Below are 20,011 nucleotides of genomic sequence, written 5' to 3'. Positions count from 1 at the left end.
CCCATCCCCCCTTATTTAACATCAGAATGTTTTATGTATTGCCATACATAACCATAGCATATACCTGTTTTTCATAATTTTGTCACTGAAATACTTTCAAATTACTATTGTTAGCCTATATATAAAATATGTTTTTTTTTAAATTCTATAATAATTCTATAATTATATTTTCGGTCATTTTTATTATTATTATTATTATTATTTTATTTATTTTTTATTCCCCCCTTTCTTTCTTTTTTTTTAACTTGATGTGGAACTCACCATGAGCTGTCACTGTACAGAAAAGAGCTGTAAAAAAGCCAGGATTAACAAAATAGCTGTGCATTTGCTCTGCTGCAAATCAAATGTTGTGATTTGGCGAGTCATGACGCAATAGGCAAAAGGTTTCTATCATTTGTTTTGAAATGCAGATTAATGGATTATTCTCCACAGATGCACTAAACATCATCTACGTTAAAACTGTGAGCTATTATGATATTTTATGTTGTTTAATGACAGCTCCGTTTAAATGCAGTTTGTCGAGTTATACACACAAGGGGCCATTAAAGGATTTAAATACAAACAATGCACACAGTAATACACAGTAAAATCCTCATGAAATGTGTTTGGTTTTTAATAACCTTTATATATATGTAATTACAGATGCACCATATCTCAATGCTTTGCTGCAGGGTTACTAATCATAATTATGTCTGGATGCTCCAGCTGCGCTAGTGGTGTCGATATTGATCCTGAGGCCACACAAGCACACTATTGATCTCACAGACAGACATTTAATAGACTGAGTTACAAAAACCAGACAAACACTGCCGCTCATCCAGCAGTAGGCCTATATGAGCGATTTTTTTTCAAATTGTGAGCGATAAATTTTCATATTCACAATATTCTCTTCTGATGTCTATTTTTCCCTAACTGAGGATCAGCGTTTGGAGTAAAGCATTACAAGTAACGTGAGTAATGTAATCAGATTACTTTGTCAAGTAACTAGCAAAGTAATGCATTTCTTTTAAATTTACATAAAAATATCTGAGTTACTTTTTCAAATAAGTAACGCAATTACTTTGTTTTCCCTTGTACTGATTGACAGCTCTCCTGTCCCCATGTTGAGAGAAAGCGGGAGTAAGTACGGAGGCGTTGTGTCCGCCGTGTAAACATGATGGTTATCGTAGTTTTAGAATAAATGTGAGGATCTCCTCACTTGCACAAAAACAGATTCAGCATTCATCAAAATGAATAAAATTCATCTCACTTTGTCTTTGCAGCTGACTTTTGATGATCCAATTCAACCATATGAATATGCAAAAATGACTTTAGATAAACATCACATTTGTGTTTCATTTTTTATTGCTGAGATAATAGTGTTGAATCTACTTCTGCAATCCAGAATGGCAACAGAGCTGAAAGGTTTGTTTGCGCTGCGCCTTCTACTGGACAGGCGTGAATTAGCATTTCCTTCAGTCCGAGGCTTATTCATTTCACTTCTGGTGTGAAAGGGCCTTTACTTTTTACCAAAAATAGAGCTTTTTTTGTTATAAGAAACAAACAAACAAGCCCAGCCCACATGAGAAACAGTAACGTATCACATAACTTTCAATAAAAAGTAATGGAATTAGTTACTTTTTTAGGGAGTAATGCAATATTGCAAAGTGTTACTTTGAAAAGTAACTTTCCAGAATACTGAGGATTCACTGAAACTGAATGGTGGCAATCCATGTGAAGACTGATCACATGACGTCTTCACACTATGATTCAGGACTTGAATTCTGGTTTCTATGTTTAGGTTAAAGAAAATGTGTTCACATATATATGATGCGTTGGCTGGTTGCTAGCAGTGTTTACATGATTAAGTTCTCCTGAAGAACTCCTGTGAATACAATATAAATGAAATGGCCCATGAAAACTCAATCATCAATGTATCCATAAAATAGGCCATGAAGTATTATAACAATTTGCATACATAAAATGCCACACAAAAAAAAAAAAAAAAAAAAACACACACAAAAATACAAACTATATACAAAACTAACCTTTTGTGGTCAGATTTCTTTCCATAAATTCCAAGAAAAACAAATATAAGGATTATGATGAGAGCGAACCCAACAGCCACAACTGTAAGGACTCCTGTGAATATATATGAATATTGATATAATGTTAATGTCTTGTTTAGCAATTGTGTCTCAGTCACATAGTCAACATTCAATGGAGCTGTAAAAGAGAAGTAAAGAGTCTAGTGATGTTGTGAAGAGTTCAAGCCCAAAGTAGAAGAAACAAAAGAAAGTATTAGGCGAACATCAGTTTTGAACGTCCTTTGGACCATCTGAATAAAAGTAGTAAGTAGAACTAGACTAACGCACAAATAAAAGGTTTCAGAAAGAAAAAAACTTCCATGAATGATGTATAAATAAAAATGTTGTGCTAATGTTTTGATAACGTTATTAAAGACCGGATAACTTTGAACCAACATTAATTACCATTGCTGGAAGAACGTTTGTTCATAACTTAGAGAGAACCTTGCCAGAACGTTATCCAAAGTCCTGAGAAAGATCCCTAATAGCTTGGACAAACAACACAAGACATTTCTGAGACATTTTCATCTCATCTCATCCAGCCCTATTTTTGTTTTCTATCTTGCAAAGTACCTTATCCCTTTATAAGACAGAAACCTTTGCAAACGATTCTGTGCATTAGTGAACTGTCCGAACGAATCAAACTGAATTTGGAAACTATTTCAGACTTTCGATCAATCGTGATTCTATCGCTAAGATTCTGATTCCAAACAGCTGAGAGAAACACGCATGACACGATTGCTGAAATATTACCAGGGGAAATGGTTACCAGGTCACCAGACAAGGATTTATCAGTAATATTTACGGATCTAGCGACACCCGTGATTACATCACGTCAAACCTCATCAAAATGAAAAACATTTCATTTTACCTGACATAGGCCTTACGGAGGAAATAGCAGTTAGAGATCACCATCACTGAAAATATGATATATCATCTTTGAAATATATGTTGAAAATCAGATATAAATGAACACTGGTACAGTATGCAGAATAATTACAGTAACTCACACATGAAGGAAGAACAAAGACAAACAGCACCAGCACAACTCTCTCCATCATCAGACCGATCAAACGTAGCCTACTACTAAAGATCCACCTGCTCCCATAAACATGAAACACAGCAGGAAAACATTTAAATCTGTTTCCCCCTCCAAGATTAAACAGAGAAATACATGTGCAAACATAAGCAGATTTACAGTTGAGGAAACAGTATTAGTCAAAGAAGTCATTCAAGTTTCAAGGCATCACCGTATGCAATATCACATTGCTTTTTGTTTGATAGATAACAGTGACTAAAATATCAAAATTGCCAATAGTTTGGTTATTAATGCCACCGCAAAGACGCTGACCCTATTTATACAACTGGCAATAGTGTACATTTCTGTAATAAGATCTGTTAAGAATGTATGGTTTGCATTTCAGAGGGGAAAAATGAGAAAAGATCATTGTGAGATAACGTTTAAAATACATCACAAAACGTTTAAAAGTCACAATGTGAGCTATAAAGTTACTCTGAGGCAGAAACAGACTTCCATCTAGTTACACAGAAAGTTCAGTAATATCATGAAACTCATTATTAACAATGTATCATATTTGATACAAATTTCTAAGGCCTCTGAATTATCAGCATGATCAAAACTGAAAATTGCAGGAAAACCTGTTGTACAATCAACAGAGAGTTAATACCGATAGTTCATTTTTAAAACACACACATCCTCCTTCAGGTTGAGGTACATGTGTCTTTTTGAGTATTAATATGATGCATCAGGGCAGGCTTTTGAGGAGCATTCATTGTATTGCATTGCATTATGTTTTGCCCACAGTGCTTTGATCATAAAACTAATCATTTACACATGATCTTACCAAGGAATACTATGTTGTGAGATATGGAGTGACAACTGATTTTCATAGATATTTTATGTAAGTAGCCTGTTATACTGTTATAAAAACCTCATTGATTTATATTACAATCAGAATTTCATCTTACTTTTTTGCCATATAAATATCCAAACTGGGCCTCTGAATAGATATGTTATATGTATATTATAAATTATTTCATGTCAGGCTTTACAGGGTTAATGGTTGAATGAATATTAAGCAATATATTTGCATTGTTTTAAGAGTAGGTATGGACGTAAAAAAAAAAAAAAAAAGCCTCAGAACACATTAATATGATGCTGGTAGCGCAATCTGATAAGTAGTATTTTTCACTATTGATTTGTGCTGCTACATGTTTGTTTTAATAGGGGGGTAGTAGCACAAGCCGTCAGAACACCGGCTGATGGATTTAATCACAAGACAATTTAGCAAGTACACAGCGCCACCAGCAGGTCATCAACTAAATCTATGAAGCCAGCTGAACGCTTATCACACAGAAGACAGCAAGCCATGATGGGGCATGTTACCTTGTTTGCCCTCTTGGGAGGAAATCCAATAAAGGTTGACGAAGTTGCGGTAATCCAGAACAGTAGCCTACAAGAACCCAAGCAAGGTGCTAGCTGGGTGGTATATTTGACAAGTTTGGACATTTGATAAGATCAAACCAAATGAGACAGAGAAACAGCCTTTACAACCGTGAAGGTTTACCTGTGAAGTCCTTCAGTGGATGCCAAGTCCTCCACAACATTAAAGGTGCAGTAAGAGATTAAAGCTGTTGAAAGTGAATAGGACCAAGCACCAAAACACACATGTAGCCAATCAGCATTAAGGGGCGTGTCCAGTCAACCATTCAAATATTCTCAGCAATCAAGAGCATTCAAGTTTAACATCTGCGCAACAGCTCATCTTTCCTGATTTAATTCATGCTGGACACGTATGAGACTTTGTTTAGAGAAAACATTTTTAATAAATTGGTGCACAGTTCTGTATACAGTAACAAATTTTACATATGGTTTACAGATGATCATAAAGTAATAATCCGTGTTGTCTTGATGGAGGGTTGCAAACAGAATTCTGCTACATTCTTGATAACAACATATAAGGTTGTTTTCACACATTACTTACAAGCCTGTTGCTAATATCCTATTTGCACTATAGCAACTTTTATTTTTGTCTCCATAACAAATCTTATATCGTTTATAATAATTATAATAAAAATGTTTTAGTATGCCAGGTTTATCATGAAAGATCTATCCAATGGTCCCTCACCGAGCCTCCAAATCCACCCAATTTGAAACTTAAGCCTATTGATACATATTATATAAATAAATAAAAGCATTTTCACACAGTGTTTAAAAAAAACGGAAAAATGCAACCACTATCTCAAAGAAATCTAAACCATTTTCAGATAATTATAGTACTTCAAATCAATGGAATAAAATCATTATGAAAGGCCTGAAAGTTAAAATGTGGATTTATGTTCTCTAACAATATACATCTACTACAGCTGATGACAGAAGCAAAGCAAAAGAAGGGAAAAATGTAAGTTTGATCTTATATTTCACAGACTTCAGGGCCATCTGGACGTAAATTATCCAATGACCCAACTCTTCCATAAGGTACACGTGCAACATCACATGAAGTGTAATGACAACACTGGCATGCATTGAAATATGAATGCTTCAAATATGAGGCCTTGTGAGAACATTGTTCTTTTACACAACAGCTATTGCTCCGACTATTCCAGGCAATTTTTGTGGTCCACTATACAAAATAATTCTATGTGAACGCATTTGAATCCAAGCAGCTTATTCTATTGAAAAAAATCAAAAGTCTGTTTGAAATACTAGATTTGCTTAAATTTGAAGGGAGAAAAAAAAATTACTCCTAATCAAGAGTCAACAATTCTGATAATGGTTTAAAATCACCACTAAAATATCATTCATAGAAAATGGCAAAATTATTTTCCTATACCCTTACCAAATGCACAACACAAAAGTAACTTTTAAAATGCTATATATTGTAACATGCTAAATCAAGTATGTGTGCTGTACCTTATTAAATGATACTGCCGATTTGATCTTTAACACAAAAAAGAAAACGCTGCTTTCAGTAGTCTTCATGGCAGCACTTTGTAAACGATTAAAGACCTATGAAGCACATTTGGCAATCAACTAAATAAATCGCGTAGAGCCACGACTGAAATTTTGGTGATGATCAGCATCTTCAAGGTTTAAACAGTAGTTCACCCAAAAATGAAAATCTCAAGCTGTGGTAGTATGTGGAGGAATATTCATGCAGCTTATTTCCATGTTCATTTTTGGGTGAACTGTTAGACTAATAATAATAATAAAGGTATTTTGGAGACTCTAGTCAAACACAGGGTTTCTGTAGGATAATAGCACCGCACTCTTTCACTATCATATCCGTATGATCAAATCATAAACTTTAAGGGGGAGGAGTGTTTCACGGTCCTGAAAGCTGGAGGTGTTGAAGGGGTTTGACGAGGTAAGACTGGCCCATCATCTGTGATCTGACATTTAGGGTGGGCAGAAATCTGCAAAGTAAGGGTGCTGTAGGGCTTCCTCTGCTGAAATTCGCTGTACTGGATTGCATTTCAGAAGATTCTGCAAACAAAGAAGAATCCATGAGGCGTGAAAGCATGAAGTAATTGCTTCCACGATGAGAATATTGTACCTGTAGAAGGTCTCTGCCAGTGCTGCTGAGTTTCGGGACCACGTTCACAAGTGATGTAGTAGCTGGGTACATTGGGTACGGCTATCAAAACATCGAAAAGAGACAGGGAAAGGAATGCAGAATAAATGTATGAAAATAAAGCAAGGCCTTACTAAATAGCCAATTGTTGAGTATTTCTTAAAACTCAATTTATCTAATGACCTCCCCGGTTCTTGCAATGGATATCTTTGTGCCGGCATTTAGACGAATACATTTTGTACCTTATAATCTGGAAGTTTATTCATAGTCTGCCATTGTTCTTCTGTCGGTGTTCCCAGCAATGTGCCAAAATGTTAAAGTTAATCAGCTCAATGGCAACTTGGCTTGATGTGCCAAGTTTCTACACGCATTGCTTGGCAACTTCATTATATTACTTATAATTACATTACTATGGAGCCCCTAAAGGGACATGGTGATGAGGAAAAATTAAAGGAAAATTTTAATACAGTATCAATGCTTTTGGGTTCCCCCCCCAAAAAACTTTTTTCAGTTGTTTGTGAGCGAGCGCAAAGTTTCTCAGGGGAACAAAAAAGATTTTAAATACATTTTTCCTCATATTTTTTTCCACCATCATGTCCCTTTAGGGGCACACATACATAAACACATAAATAAAGTCCACTCAAAATGAAAATTCTGTCATTAATTACTCACCCTCATGTCGTTCCAAACCCGTAAGACTTTCGTTCATCTTCAGAACACAAATGAAGATCTTTTTGATGAAATCTGAGCGCTTTTTGTCTCTCCAGTGACAGCAACGCAACTACCAACATTGATCAGCAAACATAAACAGAAGCTCAACCGAATCTGCTTGACACATGAGAACAAACCTCTTGCTGAAGCTCAAACGTGATGCGTAGCACGAGAATGAACCTCATTGGTTCTTGCTGAAGCTCAAACGTGATGCGTAACACGAGAATGAACCTCATTGGTTCTTGCTGAAGCTCAAACGTGCTGCGTAACACGAGAATGAACCTCATTGGTTCTCGCTGAAGCTCAAACGTGCTGCGTAACACGAGAATGAACCCCATTGGTTCTCGCTGAAGCTCAAACGTGATGCATTACACGAGAATGAACCTCATTGGTTCTCGCTGAAGCTCAAACGTGATGCGTAACACGAGAATGAACCTCATTGGTTCTTGCTGAAGCTCAAACGTGATGCGTAACACGAGAATGAACCTCATTGGTTCTTGCTGAAGCTCAAACGTGATGCGTAACACGAGAATGAACCTCATTGGTTCTTGCTGAAGCTCAAACGTGCTGCGTAACACGAGAATGAACCTCATTGGTTCATGCTGAAGCTCAAATGTGATGCGTAACACGAGAATGAACCTCATTGGTTCTCGCTGAAGCTCAAACGTGCTGCGTAACACGAGAATGAACCTCATTGGTTCATGCTGAAGCTCAAATGTGATGCGTAACACAAGAATGAACCTCATTGGTTCTCGCTGAAGCTCAAACGTGCTGCGTAACACGAGACTTAACCTCATTGGTTAGTGTCGAGTGGTAGTTGCGTAGTTGATATTGGAGGGACAGAAAGCTCTCAGATCTTCTTTTGTTTTCCGAAGATGAACAAAAGTCTAACAGGTTTGAAATTACATGAAGGTGAGTAAATGAATATATGATGTATATATAAATTACATTACATGTACCATCCTGCACTAGGTATCAACAATATGAAGATTACAGGTCTATCCAAAAGTATAAACCCAACATAAATCTTAAACAGATCAACTGTTTAAAGGATAAAGGATGTAAAGGATATCTAAAGATCCTCTTTAGCTGGTCGTCCACGTCATTCCCAGGAAATAAGGGCCGTCCTGCATTTGCCAGTTCTAAAAAAAAAAAATTATACAGAAAACCATATTCACATACTACAAAAAAAAATAAAAAAATAAAATGGAGGTTTTCCTACCAGCAAATATACACCCTGCAGACCACATGTCGATAGAGGTAGAGTATAGCTTAGCACCAAACAGCACATCCGGTGGCCTGTACCACAACGTCACCACCTGAAGCCAATCAACATGAAGTGAGGAACAGGGAAACGCTGATATAGTCCAAGCTGCATCTGAAGCCGTGAAGCTTACCTCAGCAGAATAACATCGGACAGGAATTCCAAACGCTCTGGCCAAGCCAAAGTCAGCTAACTTCAGTTCACCGTTCTGATGACAACAAAATAATACAGCTTTTAAAAAGTGTTTTTGGGAGTACAGCAGAAATAAAGGAAGATGGAGCATGATTCAATATAACACACACCTGCCACACTAAGGGTGAATAATGAATATCCAATATCAAGCACTTTCAGGCATTTACTTACTCTGTTGATGAGCAAATTTTGTGGTTTGAGGTCTCGATGGAGAACATTTCGGCTGTGGCAGAAGGCAAGACCCTTCAATAACTGGTACATAAAGGACTGCAAGGAGAGAATTAAAACGGCATTATCTGATACCTAAAACATGAAACTTGCCAGCAAGAGATGCTCTTCCGTGACGCATTCTTTTCAGGGCTTTTATACAGATTAAAAAAAACAAATCAAACCTTGACAATCTCTGGATCCAAGTCACCATTACAGCTGTCGAAGTATTTCTTCAAATCCTGTTTGAATGAAAATCATTCTACAAGTTACAAAACACACTGATCTCACAAGATCATTGGAAACAGGGTAAATAATGATGCAGGAACTTGCTCCTACCTGATCGCAGAACTCAAACACTAATGTGAGCTTCTTATCACTGTGGAGGACATCATGCAACCTACAAGAACAAGTAGCTGTTGTTAAAGGGATAGTTCACCCGAAAAAATTTAAATGATCCCATAATTTACTGTATACGACTTTCTTCTTTCAGCCAAACACAACAAGAAAATCCTGGCTCTTCCAAGCTTTATAATGGGATTAAATGGTATCTTTGTTGTTGAAGCCCAAAAAAGCCCATCCATCCATCATAAAAGTAATCCATACGGCTCCAGGGGGTTAATAAAGGCCTTCTGAAGCGTCAGGTCAGAGGTCACTTTTCCGCCGGAACTAGACTCGCATACGGTCGTTACCGGAAGCTAATGATTATAGATTATAAAGTTATAAATGCAAATACAAAAATGCATCGCTTCACTTCAGAAGGCCTTCATTAGCTTGGAAGAGGCAGGATATTTTTTAATATCACTCCGATTTGGGTTTGGCTGAAAGAAGAAAGTCATACACACCTAGGATGGGCTTGAGGGTGAGTAAATTATGGGATAATTTAAATTTTTGGGTGAACTAACCCTTTAATGCATCATAAGACAAGCACAATTTCTATTTCATCACTATTTATTTATTTATTTATCAATAATTATTTTGAAATGCTTCTTTAAAAAAAATACTTGCAACCAACCAAAACTGATTTTATATGGTTAAATATATAAAATATGCAATAATAATAAAAAACAATACTTATTAATTACACATATTCTGTATGACGAAATATGCTAACAATACATTTAACACACACACATATATATATGCAAACTCCATGCATGCTGTAAGCTTAAATATACTGAATATGCAAACAAACATACCTTACAATGTTTTTATGCTTCAGTTCTTTCAGGAGGCAAATTTCCCGTAAAGCTGAACTTGGAACACCCTGTCGTAGGATTGAAAATTAATGTGACAGTTTGCTTTAATATGACTTGCTTGTGCTTCACATCCCAGTCTTACCTCATCATCATCATCCAATCTCACTCGCTTGAGGGCCACAATCTCATGTGTTTCTCTGTTTTTAGCTTTGAAAACGGTCCCATATGTACCTGGAGACAGGGTACAAAAATCAAGTAAGCAGAGGGTACAAAGCAAGTCAGTCTGTAAAAAACAAGTCGGTCCGACTTCGAGGCATGAATTCGAAAAATCACTGTAGGATAAGTTGGCAAAACGTCAAGAATGAACCAAATTCTCAAATGGGCGTGGCCTAGCAGCAAAACATGTCTTTAAATTGTCAGGCAGAATACATTTAAAATAATACTTATATTGTGTATAATCTCGCAGACAGCGTTGTCACGATGTAACCGTTACTTTTCTCAGCATACTTCAGAACAGACCAATCACTGTCCTTTTTTGATAAATAGATGAGGATTTTTTTTTTAAAAGAGATTTACTAAAGATTCTTGCCACAGATTTGATCTATAACTCAAGTACTCATTTGATTAAATTAGCCTACTATATATTTAAATTAGTATATTTTTTCAGTGTGTAAAATCTCGCCAAGAATTACCAATAATAATCGTTCTGTGATTTGAATGTTGTCAAAGTGGGCTGCGTCTGAAATCGCATGCTCTCTTGAGTAGGTACTTATTCTGAATAAGTAATTACTTCACGACCACTAAAAAAAATTATGTTCTATATAGTATGAATGTGTGTCGTATGCATGCATCCCAAATCGCATACTTCCCTACTATATAGTAGGCAAAAAAACAGTATGTGACAAAATAAATATTTACGAATTCACAGTACTCATAAAAGAGTTGGCAAAAAGTACTTGACCCACTACTTCAGGCCAGATTCTGAAGTGATGCAACTGACGGTCACATGATAATGACAACATGAAGAATATAGTACGCCCAGATTACATTTATACCACACACATTCATACTACACAGAACATACGTTTTTAGTGGCCGTGAAGTAATTACTTATTCAAAATAAGTACCTACTCAAACGAGTATGCGATTTCTGACACAGCCATAATCCGGACATACTAAATCTGCCATGTTGTCATTATCATGTCAGTTGCATCGCTTCACTGCCATTCATAAATCCTCTCCCGTGGCCTCATGGGATAGTAAAGTGTCCATCGTATGCACACTTCAGAATCTCGCCGTAAGTAGTAGGTCATCCGAGTATTTTTTTTATGAGTACTGTGAATTCGGACGTAGTTCTTTTATGTTGACATATTTTTTTCGCCCAGTATATAGTAGGGAAGTAAGTAATTTCGGATGCAGACTTTAAGCCTCCATGCGCCCCCTGGAGGAAGAAACACGTTATGCCTCATAGGAATCAGCTACTAACTAACATTTGCAGCTCAGTGAGAATCAAAGAAAAGCTGTTAATGATACTGCTATGAATGAACGATCAGTTTGATTCGAAATAATCAATGCAACCCCTCCATTTCTCTGAACAATAGCGATGGCATCATTTAACAGGTGCGCAAATGCCGTTTTGATTTATTTAAAGCCAAGTGCATCCTCTCAATAGCTCAGTATGAGCTTGCTAGCTCTAGCTTAGACTTTAATCTCAACACACGCTTACGAAGGCATAATTCACAGCAGACTGTCAGACGCTTTAAGCTCTATAACAGCAAACCTTCATGATTGTTAATACTCTATAAATCTCCAATGCAGATAACGTTACAGCCATTCAGGCCAGACAATCCATAAACGTTACTCACCCTCTCCTATCTTCTCCAACTTCTCATACTTTTGCATGGTTTTAGCCAGCTACAATTAGCTTTTAAATAAAGCGTCCTGGCTCCTTAATTTCCTACGTTTTAAAATAAATAATACGGTTTAAATAATACAGCTGATTACTGTCGTTTTTTTTATCAACAAGGGGCGTAGTACGCAACATGAAGAGCGCAATAAGGGTTTCAAGATGGCGATTTACTGAGTCACACTTCAAAATAAAAGTCTCGTTTGTAAACGGCCTTCTGGGTGGATAATAAATACTGCAATAAAAAAAATGTTTAGTTCAATATTTCATCATTTATGAAACATTCGTTAAACATATTTTCTAACTAATAGACAAAATAAAGAGTAAGGGGAATGCAGGAAGAAAATTATTTTATTTACTTTTATTACACCCCAATTTTCATGGAAGACAGGCAGAGTATCATCACAATGGTATTGATAAATAATACATCTTTCAAAATAAAATGTACATCTCACTTTATTGAAACCTTTTCATTTAAAAAAGATTAAAATACTTAAAATATCAGTCTAGAGTTTGGGGAAATAAAACATACACAGAATATTCACTAAAACCCATTCGCTATGGTAGTGCACCAAATTAAATTTCATCTTTAAAACAATTTAAAAATGTAAATAACTAAAAAAAAGATTTAAAATAACTGGTCGTGAAATATGCTCAGTAATACAGTATTTTATTTGTGACCATCTGACCGTTGTCTCTTTATAAGTTCAGCATACAGCCCTCCTTTGCTCAGTAAATCCAGGTGTGTTCCAGCCTTTGAAAACATAAATAATAAAACAAGCATTAAACATCACAGGTTTCAGGCATTCAGTATGCAAGTACATTCTTTGTAAAGTCCTTCCTAACCTCAACAATGCGTCCATTGCTCATGACACAGATGAGATCGGCCGCCTGTATGGTGCTGAGACGGTGAGCGATGATCAGAACGGTGCGACCCGTTGTGGCTCTGTCCAAAGCCTCCTGAACCACACGCTCAGACTCTGCATCCAAAGCACTGGTGGCCTCATCCAGAATCAAGATGCTGGGGTTTTTTATCAGGGCACGAGCGATTGCGATCCGCTGCTTTTGGCCCCCAGATAGAGTGACTCCACGTTCACCTAAAAATATATGAAAATTAATTTATTGTATTGTAAAGTATATTTTATTTTAGAATTTATTTTATTTGAGAAAAACTAAAGAAAAAGTTATTTTATTCACACTTCAAAATGACATCTTTCATCTCACTTTATTGAAACTTTTTCCTTTAAAAAGAAAGTATTAAAATACTTTCAGTCTAGAGTTTGGGGAAATAAAGCAGTGTTTATTTTATTTCAGAAAACTGTCAAGTCATTTTTTTTTCGAATTTATTTTCTGATTTAGTTTTTAACAGTGCTTACCGACCACGGTGTTGTATCCATCTGGGAATCCTGTGATGAAATTATGAGCATTGGCTTGTTTGGCAGCAGACGTGACCTCAGCGTCTGTTGCACTGGGTTTTCCAAACCTGATATTCTCCATCACAGAGGTTCCAAAAAGAACAGGTTCCTGTGATAAGGACAAAAAAGAATGATAAAACTGGTGTTTAATCTATTTCACACATATATAACAAACTGAAGCAGAAACGTTAGAGTGAAGAATGGTCCAGAATAATATGTACCTGACTGATGAACCCAATGACATGTCCTCTTAACCAGGACGGGTCCAGTGTTCTGATGTCCAGCCCATCCAGCATTACCACTCCACTGCTGGGGTCATAGAACCGCTCCAGTAAGGCGGCCACTGTGGATTTGCCTGAATTTAGAGGTAAATAAATGACTAATATAATAATAACAACAATAATATATTCACATGTGATGGGTGCGATTATTTGTATGTTGTGTTTCTGTGATAGATGCTTTTTTTGGGGGATAGATAAATGGACAAATGGATAGATAGATAGACAGAGACGGATAGACAGACAGGCGGATATATGGATAGATAGATAGATAGATAGATAGATAGATAGATAGATAGACAGACAGACAGACAGACAGACGGATAGATAGATAGATAGATAGATAGATAGATAGATAGATAGATAGATAGATAGATAGATAGATAGTCAAGAAAGATAGAACGATAGATAGATACAGTCAAGAAAGATAGATAGACAGATAGATGGACACAGTCAAGAAAGATAGATAGATAGATAGATAGATAGATAGATAGATAGATAGATAGATAGATAGATAGATAGATAGATAGATAGATAGATAGATAGATAGATAGACAGACAGACAGGTGGATATATGGATAGATAGACAGACAGACAGATAGATAGATAGACAGACAGGCGGATAGATAGATATATAGATATATAGATATATAGATAGATAGATAGACAGACAGATAGATAGATAGATGGATAGATAGATAGACAGACAGACAGACAGACAGGCGGATATATATATATATAGATAGATAGATAGATAGATAGACAGACAGATAGATAGATAGATAGATAGATAGATAGATAGATAGATAGATAGATAGATAGATAGATAGATAGATGGATAGATAGATAGATAGATAGACAGACAGACAGGCGGATAGATAGATATATGGATAGATAGATAGATAGATAGATAGATAGATAGATAGATAGATAGACAGACAGATAGATAGATAGATAGATAGATAGATGGATAGATAGATAGATAGATAGATAGACAGACAGACAGGCGGATAGATAGATATATAGATAGATATATAGATAGATAGATAGATAGATAGATAGATAGATAGATAGATAGATAGATAGATAGATAGATAGATAGATAGATAGATAGATAGATAGATAGATAGATAGATAGACAGACAGATAGATAGACAGACAGGCGGATAGATAGACAGACAGGCGGATAGATAGATATATAGATAGATATATAGATAGATAGATAGATAGATAGATAGACAGACAGATAGATAGACAGACAGGCGGATAGATAGACAGACAGGCGGATAGATAGATAGATAGATAGACAGACATCTTACCTCCGCCTGACTCTCCAACGATAGCCACAGTTTTACAGGGAGGCAGAGTCAGGTTCAAGTTTTTAAGGATCTGGTTTCCAGGTCTTGTTGGGTAACTGAGAAACATGCCGGAAACATAAAATAACAGAGAATGGAACTTTTTAGATTAAATAATCTAAACAGTCTTGTCATGTCTGCATGAGGCCTACCTGAAGTCGATGTTCATGAAGTCAACTCTTCCAGTCAGAGACTTGAGAGGAATACGACCTCCTCCGGTGAGTGGAACGCTGGGCTCTAGAGTCAAGTACTCAAACACACGGGCCCCTGCACTCATACCCCGAACCATCTGACACAAAACACTCGTCAATATATATATTTATATATATATATATAGGTTACATACAATATGTAAAGTAAAGTGTCTTCCACTCACCTGTCCAAACAGAATAGAAATGCTGGCAAGAGATCTATAGAGACAGATGTAAGGTGATTCTGTTACATGTGTTTTTAGTGTGGTTTGACATTATAGACACTTTTGTTTCTTCTATATTATGTGCAGAGAAAAAATTCACCTCTGAACTGTTTGAGAGGCGACCAAAAATGACATTAGATCACCAGGTGACATGTCATCACGGGCCATCAAAGACCCACCAGCAAATATAGTGCCTAGAACAATGCCTGTCGAATAAGGAAAATATTGAACAGCTCTAGTTCATGTACTAATTGGATGCAAATCAGTAAAACATGCATAATTACTCACAGTTCAGGACAATATTAGACAGGCCCTGAAATACGGCAATTCCTGTGCCCAACGTTTCGTTCATGGCAGCTGATTTCTGGACCTCGGCGGCAAACATCCTGTGAAAGAATGGGTTATATCAGAACTTTGTTTATGCATGTCCTCTTTTGTTTTAATTTCCAAAAATTACTAATGATCAAAAAAGACCATACACTGGAAGAAATGTCTGTAACCTTTTTTTAGATAACTTAATATCTAAAATATTATAATAAAAACCTGGGTAACACTTTCATTTAAGGCGAAGTAGTCGCATGTACTTACTATAGTAATAACAGTAAATGATGCATAATTACAAGTAACTAACCCTAAATCAAATGCCATTCCTTGAGACCATAATAACATTTTACAGTGTAGTATTATCAACATTTCCACAGAACTCAATATTTTCCTCTCAAAATTAACAGAAAATGTGGAAAAAAAGTCTAGATTGTGAAGTCGTACTCTAGTTCTCGATCCTCCATGGCAAAAGCCCTCACTGTTCGTACGTTACCAAGAGCCTCGTCGGCCACTCCTGTAGCTTTAGCAACCTAAAAGAGGAAAATGGGTTTAGGGTTTAGCAGTTAGCATAGAAAGAGTCACCAAAACTAAACTCTTCTCCATACCTGTTCCTGCGCTTTCCGTGAAAGTTTACGGAGAAAAGAACCGATGAGAGCACCAGCCCCCACGAGACATGGAAGAACGACCACAGTGAGACCCGTGAGCTTGGGGGAGATGACGTACAGCGAGACAAAACAGCCCACGGTCTGTGTGGCACTTCGCAAACCCTGTAAAACACAACACATAATCAGATGACTGTGATATAGCTGAACATTCTCCCTGGGGCTTTTTAGATGCACTTGCTCATAACATTTGCTCCTTGATTATTGAAAATGGTTTGTTACTTGTGCCAAATATTATAATTTGAAGGGATTTTGTTTTGTTTTTGGGCTCTACTAGAATAGGTTTTCATGCTTTTCACATATTTTACATTATTGCAGCTCCTCTCTTCCCAGTCTGTCAGTAACGCTCTGTTTAGTTCCTGTCTCTATGAAGCTTCTTCTTCTGAAAAGCGCACTGTGCACTGATTGGTCGGCTGGACCAGTGTGTTGTGATTGGCCAACCACTTCGCGTGTGTTTTGGAAATGTAACCGTGAGTTTCAACACACTACTAACTAACTCAACCAGGCCCCACCCCTTTATTTTGCGTATGCCTTGGCCAGGAATTATTTAATTGAGAAATAATGTGACACGTTCGTTCCTGGAAGAAAACTCAAGACTACAATGGAGGCGTTTCAGGGAGTTCAGAAACAGTGCGCACTGATATAAACAATAACTTTGTGCTTTTACGTGACATTTTTCATGCTCAAACAGCAACTTACACACAAAAGATAGTTGAAAAAGTCAAAGAAAACACATATAGGACACCTTTAAAGGTGATGCAAAAGCATGCATTTCATGCGTACATATTGCAAACCACACAATAGGCAAATAATGCATAAAAATTGGTGTATAAAACATCCTACCTGGGAAATAACCAGCTTGAAGGAAGATTTAAACTCCTGGATGTCTGACGTGAGGCGATTAACCAGCTGCCCAGTCTTGTTTGCATCAAAAAACGCAACATCTTGTCTGTAACATGACATTTACACAAGATAATTAGAATTATGAGTGCCTCATTTGCACATTTGTACTTTAATTCCTTTAAAAAAAAAAGTACAAACCTAAGCAAAGACATGAAGAGAGTTGTTCTCATGTCAGCAGCCACTCTCTCTCCAACTCTAGACAGTAGAATGATGTAGCCACTCGTCAACAGACCCTGAAAGACAAATAAACAACAGATTTTACATTTACACTACCATCAAAAAGTTTAGGGTTGGTTACATTTTGTAATATTTTTGAAAGAAGTCTCTTTTGCTCACCAAGGCTGCATTTATTTGATCAAGAATACATTAAAACAGTAAAACTGTGAAATATTATTAAAATTTTAAATAACTGTTTTCTATTTGAATATATTTTAAAATGCAATTTGTCTCTGTGATCAAAGCTGAATTTTCAGCATCATTACTCCAGTCTTCAGTGTCACATGATCCTTCAGAAATCAGTCTAATATGATGATTTGCTGCTCAAGAAACATTTCTGATTATTATCAATGATGAAAACAGTTGTGCTGCTTCATATTTTTATGGAAACCTTAATACATTTTATCAGGATTCTTTGATTAAAAGAAATTTATGTGAAATAGAAATCTTTTGTAACATTATAAATGTCTTTACTGTCACTTTTGATCAATTTAATGAATAAAAAGGTTTCATTTCTTTCAAAAATCGTACTGACGCCAAACTTTTGAATGCTACTGTAATAGTGAGAGTTTTTTTAATAATCAGAAGCAAGTAAAATGTTGCTCATAGAGTTTCAATATGTGACCTAAAGTACCTGTAAACCATACAGTCCAAGCAGCTTCATTGCAGGCGCTTGAATATCTCTCACATAGTGGCCTGTTTGTTCTCTCATGTGGCGGGCGACGACATTCACCAGATCCCCCAAAATCAGAGGAATCTGAATATTAAGGGCTGCTGCTCCAAACGCAAGCTGAAAGAGAACATCATATGATTAAAAAAAAAAATAGCCAAAACTAATATTCAATTCAATTTAGCATGAGCACAAATAGTTTAAATGTTTACTGACGATAACGGCTCCTATTAGAGCAAGAAGTTGGGGTCGAACAAACTCCCACAGGATGGCCCAGCTGAATTCAGGAATCTTCTCTTTCACCTGAACTTCCACTAGGACATTGTTATTCACATCTGCTTCACAATGAGCTACAGTACTAAGCAAGCGTGCTGTCACTGTCAAAGCAGCTGGTCCTAATATGAGTTTCAGAGTGACGTTTGGTGTTCTCGGCTGCCGTCTGGATGCTAGACGGAGCACTTTTTGAGCTTGTCTCCATATGCGAACAGGAGCACTGACAGTGAACTGTGTGAATGGGATTTGTGAACCGCTCCATGGTACTGTGTGCTGGCCACGTCTACAATACAAGAGATAAAGGAAAAGGACAGTATGAAAAAAGTGCACTTTGTTATCATGTCAAATCATTGATTTTACTTTAAAGTAAGTTTTAAATCAATGTGGTTGTTGCGCTTTAAAGTACACTTATTCTGAAGTGTTGACTAACATACTAAATCAGTTCCTGATTATAATTTTAAATGTGTGTTATTTGATATTCCATTTAAAGATAATATATTTTAAATGCACTAAATTGCAACTTCATAAATGACAAATATATTTAAATACATGACTGCATTTTATTTAGTTTACCATAAATGCTTGTCAGTACACTTAGCGGTACACTTTCACCATGTTTCAAAGACAATAGAAGTTATAATGAAATTACATTTAAAGATGTTCTTAAATATGTTAAAAAGCACTCTTAAGTTTAACTACTTGCATTTAATATAAATTTAAATATATATTTTTCAATTGCACAAATGCAATTACTTTGCACTACATTCAGTTCGCACATATACATATATAACTATATTATTTTAAAGTATATTTTTCCATAATAAGTACTCTTTCATAATAAGTGTACTTGTTTTTCACAAGGGACATACCACGATTATTACGCAATATTTTTCTTAGTAAAGGGCATATGAATCACCTTTGGCATGCATAAATAACATACTTCTATATGTCAACAAAAGCAAAGTCTACTTGATTACAGACCACCTCGCGACTTCAACCAGATCAACATGGAAATTAATGTGCTGTGTAGACAGTAAGTTTCAAGCCAAAATAATAAATATAGAGAAATATTGTGTACCTATTGAGGTGGTGGATCAAGAAATCTCTTGTTTTTTGGGAGCTCAAAAGTCGATCAGACGTGACAGTGCCGCGTGTCAATCGACTGCAACGTGCAAAATGAAACATGTTTTAGTAGTGTTTTGTAATGACAGCAGGAAGAAGAAAGAAAGATTGTTCATGAAACTAAATGCACTCAAGGATTAACATGTAGGCCGCCATGTTTACGCAATCCCAGCGTGACCACGCTTGCCCTATACGTCATCGCTGCGTAAATATACGTTGGCTTGTTTTATTGAACTTT

At 36.3% G+C, this 20,011-nt stretch overlaps 2 protein-coding genes across 2 annotated transcripts; both read right to left on the bottom strand.

The window, feature by feature from the left end:
- Positions 1-4,889: 4,889 nt before the first annotated feature.
- On the bottom strand, positions 4,890-12,285 carry cdk5 (cyclin dependent kinase 5). The gene is made up of 12 exons (XM_084398135.1): positions 12,100-12,285; positions 10,377-10,465; positions 10,235-10,302; positions 9,375-9,435; positions 9,221-9,277; positions 9,000-9,095; positions 8,770-8,844; positions 8,595-8,691; positions 8,445-8,514; positions 6,904-6,964; positions 6,644-6,724; positions 4,890-6,573 (listed from the first exon to the last, which is right to left on the bottom strand). Exons 1-12 carry the CDS (start codon positions 12,134-12,136, stop codon positions 6,487-6,489), a joined length of 879 nt encoding a protein of 292 aa, XP_084254261.1. The 5' UTR covers positions 12,137-12,285; the 3' UTR covers positions 4,890-6,486.
- A 96-nt stretch (positions 12,286-12,381) lies between these two features.
- On the bottom strand, positions 12,382-19,954 carry abcb8 (ATP-binding cassette, sub-family B (MDR/TAP), member 8). Its single transcript, XM_084399471.1, has 16 exons — positions 19,730-19,954; positions 18,595-18,934; positions 18,343-18,498; positions 17,631-17,725; positions 17,433-17,538; positions 16,533-16,694; positions 16,372-16,457; positions 15,892-15,989; positions 15,704-15,809; positions 15,565-15,598; positions 15,341-15,477; positions 15,153-15,247; positions 13,777-13,910; positions 13,517-13,664; positions 12,987-13,237; positions 12,382-12,894 (listed from the first exon to the last, which is right to left on the bottom strand). The coding sequence occupies exons 1-16, from the start codon at positions 19,834-19,836 to the stop codon at positions 12,811-12,813; spliced, it is 2,139 nt and encodes a 712-aa protein (XP_084255597.1). The 5' UTR covers positions 19,837-19,954; the 3' UTR covers positions 12,382-12,810.
- Between the last annotated feature and the right edge of the window lie 57 nt (positions 19,955-20,011).

The sequence above is a fragment of the Rutilus rutilus genome (assembly GCF_951802725.1).
Source record: "Rutilus rutilus genome assembly, chromosome: 24".
Classification (NCBI taxonomy): Eukaryota; Metazoa; Chordata; class Actinopteri; order Cypriniformes; family Leuciscidae; genus Rutilus; species Rutilus rutilus.
Note: the sequence above shows the minus strand (reverse complement) of the source record. Positions and strands in the feature narration are given on the sequence as shown.

What these genes read in the sequence shown, in the direction of transcription:
- cdk5 (XM_084398135.1), bottom strand. Translation starts at nt 12,136, where the DNA reads ATGCAAAAGTATGAGAAGTTGGAGAAGATAGGAGAGG. An exon ending in AAAATTTGCTCATCAACAGA is followed by an intron (nt 8,845 to 8,999) that starts GTAAGTAAATGC and finishes TGTTGTCATCAG; the next exon opens with AACGGTGAACTGAAGTTAGC. An exon ending in CAGCTAAAGAGGATCTTTAG is followed by an intron (nt 6,965 to 8,444) that starts ATATCCTTTACA and finishes ACATTTTGGCAC; the next exon opens with ATTGCTGGGAACACCGACAG.
- abcb8 (XM_084399471.1), bottom strand. Translation starts at nt 19,836, where the DNA reads ATGTTTCATTTTGCACGTTGCAGTCGATTGACACGCGGCACTGTCACG. An exon ending in ATGGAGGATCGAGAACTAGA is followed by an intron (nt 15,990 to 16,371) that starts GTACGACTTCAC and finishes ATTCTTTCACAG; the next exon opens with GATGTTTGCCGCCGAGGTCC. An exon ending in TTTCTATTCTGTTTGGACAG is followed by an intron (nt 15,478 to 15,564) that starts GTGAGTGGAAGA and finishes GTTTTGTGTCAG; the next exon opens with ATGGTTCGGGGTATGAGTGC.